Source organism: Platalea leucorodia, assembly GCF_965183815.1.
Source record: "Platalea leucorodia genome assembly, chromosome: 8".
Classification (NCBI taxonomy): Eukaryota; Metazoa; Chordata; class Aves; order Pelecaniformes; family Threskiornithidae; genus Platalea; species Platalea leucorodia.
The window spans coordinates 47,319,572-47,340,592 of record NC_138830.1 but is presented as its reverse complement, the minus strand read 5'-3'; the positions used below and the strand labels follow the sequence as shown (position 1 = coordinate 47,340,592).

Below are 21,021 nucleotides of genomic sequence, written 5' to 3'. Positions count from 1 at the left end.
GCTTGCTCTTTCTATTTGGCCTGTTAGCATAGTTTCACCTACAAAGCTATTCATTCTATTGGAAAAGCTGAGTCACTGGAAAGGTTATTGCACGTATGCATAGTACACTTGATTTATTGTTACTAGGCTCACAGGCAGCTATAAAAAAGGAAATTTTTGCTGGGGCAATAACAATAGGATTCCTGTTTCCAAAGGCTGAACTAGTCTGGAAACCCTTTAAACAGTACAGTGAACATATATACATTAATAAATCTGTAACAAATCAGCAGACCAGTACCTATATGCTGTATTTGGAATCTATCAGAGAAGGGGCAATATTTTTTCTTCCTTGAGAAGAGGCCTCCTTTGCAATTACCACATAAGTAGCATTTGATGCCTGGCATTAAAAGATTTACCAGTTCAAGGCAGTAGTTGATTCAATGAACTTGTGACACTACGCATTTGTACTTGTGATTCCAGCTCAAGAGTCAGTTGTACAATTCCTGTACAGACTGAACTGCTTTGAGAACATACAAATCCTACAGTTAAACAGTATTTTAAACTTTTTTTTTTTTAAATAAATATGTGTTAAAAAAAATTCACTCTGGAAAAAAAACCCAACACTTCAGACTGTGTTACGTATCTTAAATGCAATTTGTTTTACTTCCTTCTCTATTTACACGTGCTCATCTAAGTTTTCTTTGCAGTAATCGCATTGCTAATTCTTCTAAGAAAGAGACACAAGAAGGATTTGAGCGGTCTTGGGAGGAATGTGGCAGAGATTCATGAGCAGCTTGTCACTTATGATGAAGAAGGTGGTGGTGAAATGGATACCACCAGCTATGATGTATCTGTACTCAACTCTGTCCGCAAGAACGGTATAAAGCCGGAAGCAGTTCCCTCTTCATATGCACAAGTCCAAAAGCCTCCTGGAAATATAACTTCTGGTGCTGGAGAAATGGAAATGATGATTGAAGTTAAGAAGGATGAAGCTGACAATGACAGGGATTTGCTGCCATATGACACACTTCACATTTACGGCTACGAAGGTGCCGAGTCCATTGCAGAATCTCTCAGTTCTTTGGAATCAGACTCCTCAGACTCAGATATCAATTATGACTTCCTAAATGACTGGGGACCCAGGTTTAAAATGTTAGCTGAGCTGTATGGATCAGAACCAAATGAAGATTTTGTGTATTGAGTTCAAATTAGCCATGAATTTTCTCCCTCCCACTACACATAGACATCAAGAGCCTGCCAATGGCCAAAGAAGAACTCACAGCTCTTCACTCAAGCCGTATTAGGGTTTCAAACAGACATGAAAAAAAACCTGACAGCAGTAGGGTTAAAAAGAAACACACAGATCCCGTATATTGACTTCCCCCAGCACTGCTATCCTTGCTAACATTCAGTTCTTTCCCAAAAATTGCTGCTCGAAGACCCGCTCAAGTCTTCTAGGATACAACTCCTCTCCCTATCCAGATAGACACTTCTCCTTAAAAAGTGGGTTTGGCCCCAGTTTCTCCTTCATTCCTCTCCTCCTGTACTGTTTTCATCAACATGCATTCAAGGTCACCATCCACTGGAACAGAGCAGTTCAGTGGCATTGGGAAGGAATGTTTGAATAACCTCCTGTATCTCCAGCCAGCTGGTTTGCCTGGCCCTCTTGGAACATCTTTATTGATATTCCACGCTTATGCTTACCCAGCAGAGGAGAGGAGGAACATATGGTCTATCACTTAATATTAGAAATTATTCCATCACTTTCAAAAAGAGGCATTATTTTTCCTTCTTTCCAAGCTATCAATTATTCTTGCTCTATAGTCTTCTACTACATGTATGAGTTACTAAAGATAATATTAGACAGGATTTTTACATGCACAGTCTGGTTTCATCAGTAATTTTTAACAGCGTGATGATGATTTCAGGCACCTTTCCGGCGTGCTAGAATTTGGTCTAGCTAGCAGCAAACTTGTTTTTTCTTTCTGTAATAGGATCTCAGTGTTACACAATGGAACACATCCTGCAGGGCAGGAAATGTGGCGATCGGGGGAATGTTAAGACTCCAATACTGTACATCTCTCTAGATGGCAACACAGGTCTCTCTAGATTTCTAAAGAGGCTGAATAGGTTTTTTATTCAACATTATTAAAGCAATTGTATTTTTTCAGGGACAAACAAATGAAGGGCCTTATTACTGTGAAACTGTTTTGATTTTTTTCTAAGCAGGTACTGTAAAACGGGTATTTTCCACCTAGGAAAATATTGTAGACTTCCAAACCAGAATGCTACACACCCACACACTTGTCTGCATAAAAGAACTGCAAATGTAAGTAAGGTTTTGGAGCTGCAACTACTATGTCCCTGGTAAGCGTGTGTTTATTTTCTCGCCTGATGAAGAGCCACAGAAGGAACAGAATGAAACTTCCCGTGAAGGCAGTTACTCAGCCAAACACATTTTGTAAAAAGCGGGTCTCTTAGGACAATGGCCTGTCTCTGGCTTCTGGCAATGCAGATTCCCGTTGCCTTCAACAGGAACAGAGCCCTACCACACAGATACTCAATTTTGCAGAATCTGTGCTGGAGCTGTATGTATTAGTTTAGTTGATTTGATTATTTAAATTTGGTAGCTAACCAAATAACACTAAATCTTTTTCTTTTCCTAAACCAGTATAGTGGAACCTCACAAATTTGCTTTTCACTTATTCCATGTCATCTCTAATTTACACTCCCTTCCCCCAAATTGCTTTCTTGGCAGGAAATAGCAACGCACTACAATATGGTCTCACGTGAGTTCTCACTACTGTAAAAAGTTGTCCAACATAACACTTAGCCGGACACTAATGACTACTATCATCAATAATGCAATCATTCAAATTTTCAAATATGAACTAAAGGAAAACTAAGTAGAATTCTGCCCATCAGTCAAAACAGCTCTGGATCACATCCTTTATAAAAGCAGCACATTTTGGGATGACAGCCTTCGTTTTATTTTTAATGTGTTCATTCTCTTATGTTTTGCTTAATCCAGTCAACAGTGTATGCTATTGAGGTTCCACATGTTAGTATATTATAAAGAATGCTAACTAATAATACTTACAGTTTAAGGTTTTCATCAATAACTAAGGTATTGGCTATCAACAGGTAAAGTTAGTTATGAAATTATTTAGTGCAGTAAGTAAAGTACTTTGGTAAGCATCATCCAGATAGTATTACCTGTAATCGCTATTTTTAAGCCTGTTTTATAAAGCTATTTTAAGGAACACTGTATCAATTTCCACTGTATAAAGATGTTTGCACTGGATGGTTTCTTTTTATATTCCTGTACTGTATTTTTTTTTTACTACATAAAAGCCAATCTCAAGTTTGCATTTTCTGTGCATTAATGAGTTTCACACAGAAGACAATACCAGGCTTTGTACCACCGTGAACTCAACCATAAAAACACTGGTATCTACGCTCTAAGCGAACTCAGACTACACACAAATTCACCAAAGGACTTTCTGTAAAAGAAGTTTTCTCCCACTCTTTGGAAAGCTGTCAGTAAAGCTCCTGGGGCAAGGAAGAGAAAAGCCTCAACAGTGCCGTCTGGTTTCAGCAGCTGGTAAGGTTGAACCCTCTGACTTTGGAGGACTCGTGCCTGCCAGTGCTACAGGATGCATTCAATTTCTGAGCAGATGTTTGGTATTTCAGCAGCCAGGCATCAAGGTGAGTTTGAACCACCATGTTTACTGAGATCCTGCCCTTTTTTCCTACTGGAAAAGTACTCCCTCAAATGGCACAGGACACACTGCAGAACAGAAAGTACTAACACCCTGGGACAGTACACACCACCCGCCGGCGGGGGAACTACACATACGCCCGCTACCTGAGCGGTCTATCAGTGTTACCTCAATGGGAAAAAAGGATGACACCCCCAGCATCACCACCCCGGCCCCTGGCCTGCTGTCTTCTTCTTCTCCGATCTGCTGCTACAGACATATCCAAGCAGGATTACCCTGTAGCACACAATATTCCAGCTTTCTCACAGTCTGGGATTTAGATAGGGCATGACAGAACAGTACACACCTGTGACAGAAAAAAAAAATGACCCCTAAATTTGCAGGTTTAGATAGCACAGTTTCTTACCATTTCTTTTCACAACTAATAATGACTACCCCAATATATTCCCAAAATTATTCTAGCGCTTCAAAAAACTCACATCAATTTTCCCCAGATATGGCACTTATAATTTATAAAGCCTGGAATAAAGCAAAAAAGTTCAATTCCTTCACTGCTAATTGCCATGAGCAAACTCCAGATCAAACACACTTTAGCACAAGTTGTATTAAAAACACAATAGATGTGCTAATTATGTTATAATGAAATGCATTTTTCCATAGAAAGAATTTGATTAAACAGCTACTTGCAACTTGTAGCAGAGATTCTCATAAAGGTTTTCATTATTCATTTAATTAATATGCATTTTAATCTCTTATCCCTAAAAATATATCATAAATTATTATTTTATTACTTTCAGACACAGAAGTTCATGCCATTTAATAAAGCTTTTTCACTCCCACTCTGTTAGAAATTTTTATGAAGCAATGACTTGTGATCAGAATCCCCAATACATATCAAAGCAGCAATGAAAAGCTGTCTGACTGTTAACACCTGGCACACTGCCGCACCTCCCAGATAGGTCAGGTGAGCTAAGGTCCCGTTATCAAAACCATTTTCCATTATTCAGAGAAAGAACGAACAATTGTATCAGGTATTATCTGGTTACATTCCAGTACTACTGATACACTGTCAGGAAGAATATAAAGCAAATCCAGCAAAAACAGAAGGATTAGTTATAAAAGGAAAAAAAAAATCTTTTCTGAGTTCTTGTTCTTCAACTAGTGGGTTCTTCCCTTTTCTCCTTTCAGCAACACCAGCTTAGAATAGCACCAGAAGGGACCAGCCAACCCGGCAATCGGACCTGCTCAAGCACAGGTATTGTCATCCAGCCAGGACTACCCGTAGTGAGCAAGTCACAACAAGCCACACTGGTTTTTTGGAGCTTAGAGTTCCGAGTACAGATCCACCTATATACATTTATTTTAAACATTTTCCTTCCTATGCATATGTCACAAGCAGGGGAAATGCTCATGGTGGTAGTAAACATGCAGATATACTATCCTATTTGGCTAGAAATAATAGTTATACTTACTTCCATTATATTTCAGGTGGGGCTAGGACAGAAAAAAAAGAATAATCACCATCTTTCCTGACCTATTCTCCCTTCCTACTTTTTTTTTTTTTTAATAAATGCTTCAAGTTTGAGGTAGGAAGAAATAAAACTCTTGTGGTTTTACCTTCACATGCTTCCTGGAATGAAAGAAATCACCAAGGTGCTATCTTTCTCATTTAAGAAGCTATCACAATTTTACTGTAGCACAAGGCATGAAGTCTTACCAGGAACTGAATAAGAGTCTGATCAGATCAAAGTGGATGATTTAGCCTAAATCTAGTCCATAGAAAAAGCATGACAGAAAACAAAACAGCAAAGACACCCTTTTAGTCTGCATCAGAAAAAGGAAAAGAAAACAAAACCAGCAAAACTCTGTTATGAGCAACAAAACCCCATGGATCTTTGCTGACCTCCCGCAGCTTCCTGACTTTGTTCCTGCCTGACCTGAAAGAAAAGGGAAAAACAGCATTTCCTTCCACTTATCCCCACTGAGGGGCTGTCCCACCTGCTTTCCCACAAGACTCTATTAATTCCTTCTAGTTAACCCCTTCATCAATGCCACAATCAATCATAAATCTCTGCAATTCTTTCATTCCTCATTAAAAGGGAACCTATACTTGAAAGCCAGTGCTCTGAATGGAATTACCAAAACAAGCAGAAGAAAGCAAGGCAACGAGTTCCCCAGGCAAACACGACTAAAAGATAAGCCAAACAAGGTTTTTCCGAAAGTCAATAACAGCTGGACTGCAAATGGTCCAAGGAGCTCTTCTGGCAGCCTCACTAGAGCTCAAGGCCTGACCTGCAGTGCCCTCTACAAACCAGTACATTCTCAGATGGAAAGGTTCAAAAGGAGGCATCATGTAGCCATCTCCTGCTCTGACCCACAGAAAACCTCCTACATTGCAGATATTTCTTGGGACAATGTCTAGCCACTACAAACTACTTTTATGCAACTGGGGCAGTACAGAGAAAACAGACTGAAATGTGAGTCCAAAGTCCATAATTTTAAAATGTCTTATCTGAGCAACTGTCCCTGCTTTCTTCTCCCTATTTAAAGAGCAAACCTGAAGAACCTAAAAATGCCAAAAACCTGAAAGGAATCCGAAGGGCCAGATTTTACCGCTGCACTTACTGCGCACGATACGTCCCACACCACAGATGTATAAAATGCACGCTAGTGCAATAGCAGAAAAGCACAAGCGAATTTGGCATGAGTTAACGCTGTCAGTCCCGTCCCGCTTCACAAGCGGAGCGAAGGCAGGAGCAAACCTCCCGCGGCGGGGGCCGCCGGCTGCCATGGCGGGCAGTGACCGCCTGGTGGCGCTCGCTCCCAGCTCTCGGGCAGGGGCCGCTCCCGCCCCCCCCACCCGCTTTCTCTCGACTTCCCGCTCCCTTCTCTGCTACACCCGCGCACACGAGCATCTTACTCATGTTCAGTAAAATTCATAATCCCAGAAAGTTAATTCAATCGGCTTCATGCTTTAACGCTGACTTCATAAAAATACTCAGACCTTTCCAGAAGCCAGAAAGGCTACAAAGCCTGAATTTATGAAGGAAAAAGTAGCGATCTTGTTCAGGCAGGAGTTTTGGAGGGCATACAGGGCAGGGAAATAGCTTCGGGGAAAGGATGCAAGCTCCAGATGCCTCCTTTATTCAAACGTCAGTCCAGATCACCCTACTCGGGGCACGTTTGCCTGTTTGCCCGGAATCAAACACTAAGTCCTAAGTCCTACTAGTTTGTCATAGGACACTGAAATCTGGTTTTGATGATAAAGACGATGTCCAACCCTCCTTCTTTAGAAAATTCCTCCTTCTAAACTAAACTGCAACTACTAATGAGGATTTTCTCAAGCAATACCAACTAATTTTTATTTTCAGTGATACTTGTAAAACGGTTGGGTTTTGCCTTGAATGAGTGTATTTGTGTACGAACACATGCATTATCCACTAGTCATTATTTGTTCATTATTTTTATATTGTAACCATGCAGCAAAACTTTCCCAAGCAGCCATACAAACAAACCAGTAAAAAAAAGTACCAAGAACCTTTCAGTGACCACCTAAAAGTTGAAAGTATTCACAGAAATCATTTGTCACACAATTACAGAGTAATGGCTTCATGGAAGTCAAAGACTCCTTGCAAGTGGATTTAATTCAGTATTTGTAATCAGTAATTTAATCAGCCTTCAGCCTCTCTCCTCCTCCTACTCCTCTAGACAGATTACTGTAACCCTGCTGATCCACCAGCTCTGCAAATCTCCGCGTGCAGTACGGTAGGAAAGGCGGGCTCTGCCTTCCAGACCCAAAACAATGCTGTCTGTAGATCTTCAGGATGAACTCAAGCTGCTCAGTCACAAAGAACAGGAGCAAACACCTATGTCAGTTTAAAATCTGTTTATAATATTTTACTGGGCTAAGGTTATGACAAAGGTTTATGGCAGAGTGAGTGACTGTGCACGCTGGCAATCTGCTGTGCCTCCCACAGCCGCCTTCAGCAGCTGCTTCTCAGTCCACCGCCTCTCCTGGTCATTCCTGCCTCGCTCTTACAGCCAGCTCCAGCCTCGCTCTCTTCCCCCCTCCCTGCACAGTGGCAGCTGCGATGTCCCCCCTGTTCTGCAAAAAGCCTGCTGCTCCTTATTTCATGTCACCCCCAACGCCACATAACCACATACAAGCTGCGCTGGGCTACGCTGCCACCACACTGATTGAGAGCCTCAGCAGAGCCAGCCTCCCTTAGCAACAGGCAGAATGACCCAGCCGACATGCACAGATCTCTCTGAGCACTTATACAACTGATACTGGCAGCACGCTGACAAAGGACTTGGCAGCAGCCACCACCTCTCCAATCCACCTCAATCACTCCTTAATTACTTTTTTCCCGTGCTACAGACTGAGCTCTCCCACCCATGTCATGCTCAATTCCCCAAACACAACATTCTGCCCCATACTCTGCCATTGCCAGCAACAGTTTGCAATGCCCTCACAGCAGGAGGGCTGGGAGTCCCAGCACTCCCACTGCACTCCCTACCCACTACCAAGCCTCCCCTTGAATGCCTGGGGACTTTGCAAAACTTTGCATAAGAATATGCCTCAAAACATAGCTAGGATGAGGAAAGAGGAGGAAAGAGAAATAGCAGCATGTAAATTTGTAGGTCAAAAACAGGAGAGGAAAAAAAAGTTATTCCTCCCTCTGATCCAAAAAGTTATGTTATATCCAAATAGCAAATTGTAGCAAATTCTCTGTAAGCAGAGGGGGTTTTTTTGTTTGTTTGTTTGTTTTCCCTCTGCCTGAGGGACACAGCTTCCTCATTCCTCAGCTGCAGCTGAGCCACCTCAGCCTGCTCAGCTCCCACATCTGTTCCCCTGACGCACATGGGTCCCATCCTGCCGCCATCTGCTCCTCTTTCCTCCTGCAGACGCTGTGTACAACACAGCCAGCAACCAAGGTTCTGCGAGCAAACCACACGCTGACCGCAGGTCCCACCCTGCCAGGCCTCCTCCTTTAGAGGACCAGAGCGCATTTCACGAATACGCACAGCTGACAATAGCGGAGGATTTCGTCCCAAAACTGCGGTCCTGGCAGACCGCCAAGCAGAAGCGCCAGCCTGAAGCCTCCAGCCAGGTCAGCCGGTCCTGCACCACTTGCAGGCAGCCCTGCTTGCATAGCCTTGGCCTTCTCAAAGGGCTGCAAGGGGAGGTTTTGTGCACCTTCCCAGACCAGCCAGCATGAATGTCAGAGAAGTTGCCGCTGTGATTTACCATGCCTTGGTGTACAGCAGAGTAGGTGGCTTCACGGTTGAGGTATTCCTGTTTGAACAGGAGGGAGGACGGATTGAGATCATACGGGTATGTAACACAGCTGGGGAGACTACAAAGCTCTCCTCTGTATCACTCAGTTGGGTGAGAGCCATCTGTGTGGATGCTGAAACTTCCCAAATGTCATTGCTATCTACTCCAGCTTTGGGTGTCTGATGATTTCCCAAACCTGGAGTATTTTACCACTGCAAACATGGGCAGCAAACAGATGCAAGCACTGCACTGCCCTCCTAACAGTGCTGTGCTTGAGAATGACATGAGCTCTGCAACTGCAGCCAGGTAAGGATCCAGAGCAGCACAAACCACCACCCTTGTGACCAACGCAGCCTAGACGAGGGTCAGAAACACACAATGGCTGTGCCCGGTTGTGCTGCCTTCTAGTAATCAACACCAACAGACAGCAGAGGCAGAAGGCAAGGCTAGCAGGGATCCACCGAGCAAGTCGAGCGTGCAGAAGAGCTGGCATCACAGAACACACCTAGAAAGCCAACAGAGGGCTAGATGCAGGGCAGTCAGAAACACCAGGCAGCAGAGCTGCCTCATGCTGACACAAAATCATTATCTCATTCTGTTGATTTGGCAGTGACCACTTGTCACCTGACTGAGTAATCACATCTTGAACAGACTCAGATCTGTCTCTCAGTACCTGCATGGATCTGGCAAAACCGCTCATCAAGCCAGGCAGAGTGATTGCTTTGAGTAAGTGAAAAGCGTTTTACCCTTACTGAAGAGCCGTAAAAAAGTGTTAGAACATAGCCAGCCTCCTCTTCTTGCTTTACTAAAGAGCTTAGAGTTAGCTAGAAAAATTAAGTGATTCTCTTCAATCCTAGTAAAACAATCTGCACAATTAAGTCCTTCTGTGCTGGTTTTGGCTGGAGTAGAGTTAATTTTCTTCACAGTAGCTAGTATGGGGCTATGTTTTGGATTTGTGCTGGAAACAGTGTTGATAATACAGGGATGTTTTCCTTACTGCTGAGCAGGGCTTACACAGGGTCAAGGCCTTTTCTGCCTCTCACCCCACCCCACCAGCGAGTGGGCTGGGGGTGCACAAGAAGCTGGGAGGGGACACAGCTGGGACAGCTGACCCCAACTGACCAAAGGGCTATTCTGTACCATATGACGTCATGCTCAGCACATACAGCTGGGGGAAGAAGAAGAAGGCGGCAGAGGGGGACATTCGGAGTGATGGCATTTGTCTTCCCAAGTAACCATTAGGCGTGATGGATCCCTGCTTTCCTGGAGATGGCTGAACACCTGCCTGTGGGTGGGAAGGAGTGAATGAATTCCTTGTTTTGCTTTGCTTGCGTGCATGGCTTTTGCTTTACCTATTGAACTGTCTTTATCTCAGCCCACGAGTTTTCTCACTTTTACTCTTCCGATTCTCTCCCCCGTCCCCTCGGGGGGGGAGTGAGTGAGCGGCTGTGTGGTCCTTAGCTGCTGGCTGGGGTTAAACCATGACACCTTCCTATAAATAGATGATTAAGCATCAACCCTAATCAGAACTGGGTTTCTTGGATTTTGTTGCAACATCTGGATTTTCTTGGATGTTGATTCAAGTACTTGGCAAGCAGACCAGGCATTCTATGGGCATAGCCGTGTATAATCCATCTGTTGTCACATACATCACTCCTGAGTGAACTGGAAGCACGACGATGGCCTTCCAAGAGAAGGATATCTGGCAGAACATTAAATGGTCACCAAAAAGACCTACGCAAAGTTGACTGTCTTTGATGTAGACGTATTTCAGGAGGAAATTTGTGACTTATAAACAATATGCACTAATACAGCCTGTTTGCAAGAGCAGAACTCTGGGCTCATATCCTAGCTGTGACACAAACTTCCCTGTTCATCTCAGGTACACCATGTATTTTTGCTTTTACACTTCAAGTGTTCAAAGTGGGACTCCCTTCTGAAAGGTTATCGGTCCATTGTTCCTCTTCATGTACCATAGCAACCATACACACACGCTTCCCCACGTCATCTCAAGTGTTAGTTAATATGCATAAAAGCATTCTGAATAAGTAACATTCCCTAATGCTTACGCATTTTAAGGATGAAAGCTTTAGTACTATTCATTATTTCACAGCACATTTCCAGGCACAAGAGATTTTTGCAAAAGATCTATGAAGACTTATAATTAAAACACCCTCCCCTGCACATGTTTACAGCTCTGCATGATGTATATAGTATTATTCCCATTGCAATTAACAGAGAACCTGTAGCATAAGGCATGAGTAGAACCTCCATTTCGTAGGTCACTGTGAGCAAGAGTGATGGGTAACACAGTTAATATGAGGGAGAGTTAGAGCAAGCTAGTCATGTACACATCTGGAAGTTTAAATTACCATGTTAGGCATTTAAAATCTGTGGCATAGCCACAGAGTATTTATTGCATGCAGAAAACACTGGTGAGAAATAAAGCACAGATTTTATTTTTATGAGATGCTAAATGTATGACCAACATACCTCATGTGGCTCCATATGGCATGGAAAAAGACATTTAGTCAAGGGACTCAAGTTGCAGTGCCCTTTCGTTACTTCAATTCTGCCTCTAAGAAACATGTTTATTTTAGCCATTCATACTACTTACATCAGACCTTTCTTGCAGCTGCCCAAATTATCCCATTTTAGACCACAACAAATAATCAACACTCAGCTGTTTTTCTTGCATAGCTCTAAGATTAGCTTTTTTAATTTCTACCCACCTCTGATGTTTTTATTCACCAGGTTCAGAGGCCCTCTGGTTCAAATCCTTTACAGGACAGGAAAGGACTCATGAAACACACTCGTCTCTAGTTAATATTTCCTTTGACCACAGAAAGCTCATCCCAGGACAGTTCTGAAGACCCCAAGGAACAGCTGAACAGTTGGACAAGCTTTCATTTCCATGACAGCAGCTGTTTGGGCTAACGTCCAAGGGATCAGCCTTGGAAGCATTTGCATGTGGAATTTAAACTTAAGAGCTGACACACTTCAAATGGGGCTACACTGGACTCCAGTTAGGTAGAGAACAAAAAGTAACATGCACAACCGAGGTTCTACACGGTATGTGTTTATGCAGTGCATTTTATTTTGATGCTTCTCAAAGGTGTCTAGAATTGCATCGCTATAAACAGGACCTACTTCTCGTGGTCACTGAAGCAATAGGAGCTGTGGCTGCATAAGCCACTAAAAAGAAGCACTATGAGACGCCCCTAATGCACAGTAACACAGGCACTGTTTACAGGGTACTCGTCTCAGAGACTTGCTTACAGCAGACAGTATTGAAGAGGCAATGTCTCAAAACTTTTCTTTTTTGCTAGGAAAGGAGAGGCCTTCACACAGCAGCATTCATATGAAGCCCAGTAATGAGCAAATTTTAGTCCAGAATTAGTACAGACTTTAGTTTAAGTCTCTGGACTTAAGCTAGCAAAAATCCTGAATGAACATTATACCTTCTTTATTTATAGTTGGGACTCTGAAATACCTATATTAATCCCAAAGGAGATGGGAGAGACTGAACTCCAGGGTAGCTAAGCTGATAGCACCAAGCTCCTGAAGGAAAACTGAACTGTACATCCACTGATTCTCATAAATGGCACAAAATGCTAAGCACATTCAATGGCCCAGGAAAGCATCCTTGCATTCCCACGCTGGGTATAAGAGTATTGTTAATGTGCTGCCTTTAGAAGCTGAAGTCTTCCTGAGGCCTCCTTGCTTTCTGAAAAAAGAAGGGAACACCTGCCTGAGTCATTGTTAAGCACCCAGAGTGTGCAGAAATTGAAGTTTACTGAGTCTCTTTCTTCTCCTCACTGCAATGAACTAGCAATCTTCTCTAGGTCCCTTATCAGATGAAGCATTTTGGGTGCAGATCCTAACTTCTGCCCACCCACATGTGCTAATGCACGTTCAGTGGCTGTTGGATTCTCTTAACCCTGAGAGACTCTGCAATACTACATATGGAGAGAAAGGGACTGGCACTGATTACATTCCTCCTCAAGCAGAGGAGATGAAATAGGAATCAGACAGTGACTGTCAGTCCACTGTGATTTTCCTGCCCTCTCCCGAGCACTGCACAACTACTTAATCATGCAGGGATGAGGCTCTTACTGAACACAAACGCTGTGATTTCACTATACCCACATGTTCAGCTGCCCATTTCCCCGCAGGCAGGACAGCCTGTAGAGAGTCAACATTCTCCATAGGACTCTGGAACATGTATATTGCTCTAAGCGCCTCGGATCTGAACAAGGCTGCAACGCTATGAGAGCACAATCTCACATTATAATCCTTGGACAAATGTTAAATCACAGCACAGTATATTGCAAGCACCAAATAAAGATATGAAACCTGGGTTATAGGACCCTGAAGATATGTTTATCATAGAAATGCTGGTAGAAGCTTAATTACAGTGATAGTACTGTATGCTGCTCTGCTAGGCAAGCTATTTAAGTCCTTCCAATAATGTTTTGCTGTAACGGGAACAGTTCAAGCTGCAATAGCAGGTTTGCAACATAGAAAACATTATAGCAGTTGATCTCATTCCTTCCAATGCACTCATTTTAATAGTTTTTTTTCTGCTGCTCCACCTGTCAGTTGCCCTTATCTCTAGAGAGCACAATTGCCTTTTTTCTGCCATTTCCAGTTAGTTATGATTTTCAGACTCAGCTTAGAGGAGTTTCACTCAATCTAAAATAAGCGTATCTTTTTCACATATCTCATTTATTTGAGGAAACTAAAGGGTTCTTATTGAATGCTGAGCATGTGATTGTGCTGCACCCAAGTAACTCTTTTCTGCTAGGTAATAAAGAGCTGCAATACTAGGAAGCAGTATAAGTAGCTTCCCTACCAAGAAGCCTGAGAAAATGAAATACCCACTAGATTTTTCTACAGAAGTAGCCAAACAAAGGAATGAGACAGTATGAGTGGGGGTGACCTAGAGAAACAGTTTTCCCACCCCCAACATCAGAAGCAGGATGCAAAAAAAAGAATGAGAGGCATCTCCTCTTAGAACACAGTTTGGACTTGCTCAGCCTCAAGTTTGTTTTCCCTTCATCCTACTTTCCCAAACTAGGAACTGTTCCCTCCATCTCCGCTCCCACACACATTTCTCCTCCCTTACACCCCCACCTTTTCCAAACAAGATCCCAAACCCATCTTCTTGTCACACCTTTATCCACCCAAACAATTCTCTCACCTACACTTCCCCAAATCTTTACAAATAATATCATGATGCTCCTATCTAAATTCATAAAATCCTATCATCTGCCTTGTTTTTCTACAATTCTACTTCATGTCACCTAACTCAAGAAAGACACACTTTCTACAACTGAAGATAGGGCAATACAGTCTACAGGGAAATCAAGCCCACTTTGTCTACATAAAATTCACAAATGCCAGGGACAGCAGTACCTACTATAAAAGAACAGAGCATCATAGCACAAATTTGACCTGAAAAGAGCAAATCTGTTCAGTGTAAATCAGCTTTAAGGTTCAGATTGATTCATCTTCAATGGCACAACATGATCTAAGCCAATTTGTACACAAACATTATCATCAATTGTCAGCCATTTATCCTCAGCCTCTAATACCATATTTAAATATTAAGACATTTCGCTTAATCCCATCTCTAGCTACAGCTTCCCTAGGATTCTCATTTTTCTTGTGAGTAATCCTGTTTTTCATGTAACAGCCCAATGATCTGTCAAATAATGGCAGATTATTTGCTCAACTAATGGTTTATTTCTTAATAAACCATTCTAAAACATAGGTAATGATTGTAGGTCTATATTTCTCTAAAGAATAAACAAGGTCGGATCACTTGAATTTTTCTTAACTGAGCAAAATACAGGAAAAATACATTATTGATATGACAGCTTTATATTGTCTTGTGTCTTGTTACATCCTTTTTTTGCATTAGCAATTAATTCCATTTAATGGCAGGAAGACAATTTTCATAAACTGATCACTTCAATAAGAATTTCTGAGTGAATTGACCGGGCTTGGCTGTCTTTACGTAATAAAACTTGAAATATTAAATGTCAGGTATAAAGGTACACTTTTATGGTACCTTGTATAAGCTTCTGAAGTCACATGCAAGCCCACAGAAATAATGGCAGTGACATGACCAATTTCCCTGGGTTTCCCTGTCTCCCATGCCCATTTCATCCATGCAGATTACAAGACCTTCTAGGGAAGCACCATGCAGTTCCCAAATCCAAGTTCATGTACAGCCTGCCTAAGAGCCGCTTCAGGATAGACAGCCTCTGTAAATAAATCTCTTCACAGCAACACTAATCCCTTTCCATCAATAAAAGGAGTGCTCTTCTTTACTCTCCCTCATCTTGGAGCTCCTGCCCCACAGGCTTCCATCTGCAGTAATTTAAATGCAGCTGGATATTGGTAAGTGTAAGATCTACATCAAGTTCCTCACATGGGGCAACTAAAGGGAAAAGAAAGAGCGAGCACGTACAAAAAGCCCTAAGTGGGTGGGACACATTTTCATTTTGTTGTCAGTTCACATTGTCAGAAACAAAATTATTTTGAAAGTAATAGAAAATCAGTGTAATAACACTGTCCTCAGCATGGCTTTGAAATCCATTTATGGGAGCCCCACTGGTAAAACACATATATAATTACAACTGAAGCTGTATTTAGCGCCAGACTAAACACCATCATGAGGCAGTGTGTTCAATAATGCATTTCCCTAGTGTTTTTTACTGAATATGTGATCATTTCATACATTCAATTTATTGTTTTGATAATACATTCTAGTAGCTTCACAGCCAACATGCGCTTTTTGAAGATTTCAGTGAAGCAGGAAGTATCTGCACCCTGAGAAGTGATCACCGACACATAAAAATTTCACTCTGTTTCAGCTGCACTCTCCCTGCTTCACCTGGGACTTAAACTAAACCCCAAAGAACTAGCAGTGTTCAGGGAAACAAGGGCCTCGATGCTCACCAACACCCACTCTACAATTTGAAGTTTCCCCGCCGGACTCTGGGCCACAACCGTGTTGTAGTCCACATGCTTACTTCTCAGGTGGACGCATGAGAAGAGTGAGCAAGCAACAGCTATGGTCACTCTGCCATCATTGTCACTGCAAGGAATGGTAGCTCAACATATATAAAATATAAACAAGGGCTTCCTATCTTTTTATAGCATGCACCAACTCTCTTCATACTTTTCTTCTTTCTCAGAGACAGTCTCTCTATATATTCACAGATTTTTTTTTTCACTTTCACTTGAATATCAAGCCCCATCACTGACTTTTTTATCAGTATTTTCCATGCCAGATGCACGTGTGTCAGCTGGCATTGGCTTTCATGTTGCCAAAATAAGAGTAAATCAACAAAAGGCAGCAGTTAGAGTGGTGATACCAGCTATTTTCTGCACAGCTATCACGGGAATATCTTTGTTAATTTAATATGACATTTCAGAGCAGAGTGGAGACATGTTCTTCCATTTTAAAGTGTGGTCACTGGAAACTGGCTAGATAAATTGACATTGCACTCTCTGTATTTATTCTTACTTTGTTGTTAATGTTTGTTGTATTTACAAGACAAGAAATGCATTTTCCTTGTCAGGACAGCACATGCATCTGGAATTTCAAAATCCACATGTTCTCTTTCCTTTGTAAACCTTGGGAGTTTACAACCAATCTTTCTGGTGGTACAACCTGCTACAATTGCTCCACAGCGATTATGTCAAAATCTGGTAGTAGAGATCATACAGAATCTTTTTTTTATATATATATATATATAAAAATAAATAAATCTTTTCAATTGTAAGATTTAATAGCTATTTAGTTTTGGTCTTGACTCTAATACTGAAATAAATGTATTATCTTCATTTTGGCCATAGATATTACTTAGAAGATTGACATGCAATGAATTTATTACGTAGAAAATACCGAAGTCTACCATTGTATAAATAACTTCTGAACACAACAGGATTTACATTTCCTTGTGCACCAGCTAAACTTGATCTTTGTTCATTCACCGCAGTGGCAGTTGCAGCTAACATACAGCAGATGGCACCGAAATCAGCTTACTACTGACATTACTGTTGTCGATCTCCCCTAAATACTGCCAAAATATGTTACAAGCCCAACTTCAAACAGGACTTGAACCTGGCGTTTTACATCACCCATAGTGAGCATGGATACAAAGAAATAACCAACAGATGATACGTAGATGAACACACTAGCTTAACTTTCGGAACCTAATTTGGTAAAATGCAGCAGTTCTTGGTGTGTCACTGTAAAAATCCTTACAGTTACTTGGGTGGTATCAACAATCCAAGTGCCGCAGAATAAGCAAGACTCGACCTTCTTGATATATTCCAAAGCCTGAATAATTGTGTTGGGTTTTTTTAAGGGAAAACAAAAACAAAACAAAACAAAAAAAAAACCAAAAAACCAAAACTGGCTCTGAGACTTATTTGCAGTGGCTCGCACAGTATCTAGAAGCAGAAGGCAGCACAGGCTGAGTCCTTTTCCTCTGTAATGATGGGTTGAGCGAAGGTTGACTTACTCTCAGAAATAATAAAATGGGCTCTTCAGTGCTTTTTTGGCACAGGCAGGGAATACTGTAAGGTGGTTTTAGATTAGCTTGGAAATCGGCAGTTCATACTATGATTTTATTTAGTTTTGTTCCCTCTGTATACTCATATTCTTAAACGCAGGTAACCACCATTGGAAAAGACAGCGATGCTGACTGAAGGCATCACTCACACGCCCGTACTCAGCTGTGCAGCTGCAGCCACCGCCAGAACACGCAGCCTGGGCAAATACCAGCGGAGGCAACAGGGAGAGAAAACAGGAGGGAGAGAATTTCTGTCCACATCCCTCCCATCTTCGTTGTTGGACTGGTTTTTTTTTACCAAGACAACCATCCTTACGCTCCCAAGACCAAAGGCCTTTTAGATATACAATAGCTAAAATACTATTAGTGGTAGTGAAAAACCTAACATCAAGGAGAGGATATAGGATTTGCCCTCATCGCTTTTCCTCACAGCCAAGCTTCATCTGTTGGGAAGAGATCCAGGTAAGGCACTGGAATCAAATTCATGCTACGGAACAGAAATGCATAAGTAAATGCCATATTTACATAAGGTGCCTTATGCTCCTAGTCATGTCAACACTGGATCACATCCTTGTTTCTGATGCCGCATGATCTGAAAGGAAAAATACAGGCACCTGGGAGAACAGCTTTTTTTTCCTAGTGTACTTGCTTACATTGTTGTGTAGCAGATCTGAAAAGCTAACTGCTGGATCACACAGGAAAAAAAAAAATTATATAGCCAAAAATTCCAGAAATGAAGTAATCTTTTAACAAATCATGACAACAAGGCTCAATTCTGAAGCCTATTAGGGTAAAGTGAACACTTCATTTACAGTATTTTATAGATGCTCATCTTGGGACGTTTTGTAGACCTGTGCTACCTTGGCACCTGTTTTTTTTCAGACCTCTGAAACAAAGTAGGATTGGAGCTAATTGACATTAAGGTCAGAACCTGCACGCTATGTTCATGCGTATACTTTAATGACAGCTAGTTACTGGTAAGAACTTTCGACAATCTGAATAAAGGAGTCCCTAAAATACTAACCCATTCCAAGTAATACAGTACAAAGCATATACTGGCATTAAAAAAAAAAGTCAATTTTCAAGCTAACGACCACAAAAGAAAAAAAAAAAAAAAGCCTAGTTGTCTTTTGCTTTCTTTGGCCTCTGTTTGACAGTCAGTACATTTTCAGTTAAGCTTGGAGCAAATTTGGATTAATAACCAAGTCATGCTCATCTGTCCAGCTTGTAAAGTAATGAGAGCAAGAGTGGCAGAGACACAACTCAGGTGCATGCATTCACACCGTTTCATTTTTTCTATTGGGCTTTTGATAAAAGTCAATTGTCCTTTTAAGTATTAAGGAACACAAAAGCGTCCTTCGTGATTACAAGTCACTAACTCAAGCAGCCCGTGGCTTCCTTCCCCTTCCATTCCTTTCTGTTTTCTCCACTGATACTGAATCATAGTTTCCCTCTTCAGACAGAAGCCAGTTGTACTGCCTCTTGCTCACCTATACCCTAGAGTGGTCATTCACAACTGCTCCTTTATAATTTTGTCCACAATTCTGAGAACATCTTGTTTTGTCAAAAGGATACACAAAGGCTGACTAAAAAGTGATGCAGCTGATCTCTTAAATGTGGTCTCGCTCACCAACCTTTCAAACGCTGCAGGAACCCAGTTCATCTAATTTCTTTTTGATATCTTTTTACCAGTTTGTGCCACACTACTGTTTGCTCTTTCTACTGCATTAAACACCATGCCCAAGCTGTCAGAGACAAAGTTTTATCCTAAATCCCATTACAATCTTTTTGTATTGTAAAACCCTCAGGGTCCATTTCTTTTTCTTTGCTTTGCTCTGCTCCTTTTGTCCCCAAGCCCGCCTTATATTTCTCTGCAAATGAATTGCATAAGCCACTTAACTGCCCTGGTTTCCCACCTCTCCAAATCATTTATCACTGTGCTGCTCTTTCCTAGCAAGTGAACTTCTCCGCTCTTGAGGTTTTAAATTAATTGCCAGTTTGCTTATCCTACTGCACATTTATTTCCACAGGTTAGAACTCCTAAACAGAAGGTTACATCCTTAGGTTAACCATTAATGGTTTATAAAAAAATATGTCTCACTTCATAAGTCATGCCAGTCTGTCAGGATACAGGGAGAAACACAACCTGGAGGCTGCTGATATATTTTTTTTTAATCCATTTCATATGAAGTCTGGCTGCATTTGAATCATCCTCTGCCCAAGTTCTTTTCTGTCACTGGTTTCTGCTTCTCACAGCAATTCCTCTCAGGCAGGAGCCTCACCATTGCATAAGACTGAGCATTACTTCCAGGGCCTTATTTTACCCTCACTTTTGTATGCACAATGCCAGTGAAACCAGGTTTGAGTTGCACAAGGGTTTCATGAGCCTGAGGGTACGCCCCCAAGCATTTTGATCTCCAGTCTGCATCTCTTCCTTACTATTATGAACAACGTTCACAGTTCCAGTGAGGAACTTGGCGCCTTTGCATATTTATAAATTTTTTACCATCTTCCAGAGGTCCTACAGATTCACAAACACTTCATAAACAAAATAGTAATAAAATGGAGAGATACCGGTTTGTGTATTCATTGGTAAAACATAAAAGACAATGAATTACAGGGTTTGTACTTTGCCAAGGTGCACTAAGTATTTCTTGCTAGTACACAACAGTTTCAGAGAGATAAAATCAATTTTCGGTCACATATATATTTTCTTTTGCTGCCATACTGGCTTTTTCTCATTTGTACTTTTGTTTTAGGTTAACAAATGCATTGCTAGATTCATATGCTTGCCTACACTAGTAATACTGTAGGGTATGCCTTTTTTTCCCCAAGAGCTCTCTATCAAAAAGATTTCTTTAAAAAGATTACTGAGAGTAAATGACAAATACTTTACTTCAGTGCCAATCTGTAAAAAATAAGAAATAAATCATAAAACTCCTAACCTCCACAAGGGTTACACTGACCAACAATCTTTTAAATAGTCGACAAACTGGTTTTGTTTCATTTCACTTTTCTCCTTCCCCATGACATCTAACACACACAAGCCAGGCTCTGCGCCTTAGCCAAGTTCTGCCTGTACAGGACGTGGCCTCCTGTCCTGATTTCAGCTGGGACAGAGTTAATTTTCTGCCTAGTAGTTGATATAGTGCTGTGTTGTGGATTTAGTATGGGAATAATGTGGATAACGCACTGATGTTTTAGTTGTTGCTTCCCACGCTCTGCCAGGGGCACCAGAAGCTGGGAGGGGGCACAGCCGGGACAGCTGACCCAGCCTGGCCCAAGGGCTATTCCATCATGCTCAGTATCGAAACTGAGGGGAGTTGGCCGGGGGGCAGCGATCGCTGCTTGGGGACAGCCTGGGCATTGGTCAGCGGGTGGTGAGCAATTGCACTGTGCATCACTTTTGTATATTCTTTTATCGTTATTATTATTTTCTCTTCCT

General features: G+C 41.7%; 1 protein-coding gene across 2 annotated transcripts in view; it reads left to right on the top strand.

Annotated features, from left to right (window-relative positions):
- CDH5 (cadherin 5) overlaps positions 1-3,350 on the top strand; it is a 31,025-nt gene extending 27,675 nt beyond the window's left edge. Inside the window, exon 12 of one of the 2 annotated variants that reach the window (XM_082320308.1) lies at positions 687-3,350. In XM_082320308.1, the coding sequence (XP_082176434.1) occupies positions 687-1,180 (494 nt within the window). In that variant the 3' untranslated portion in view covers positions 1,181-3,350. Of the gene's footprint in view, positions 1-674 lie in introns of both variants that reach the window. The other variant, XM_082320307.1, reaches the window with a different exon arrangement.
- The last annotated feature ends 17,671 nt before the right edge of the window (positions 3,351-21,021 follow it).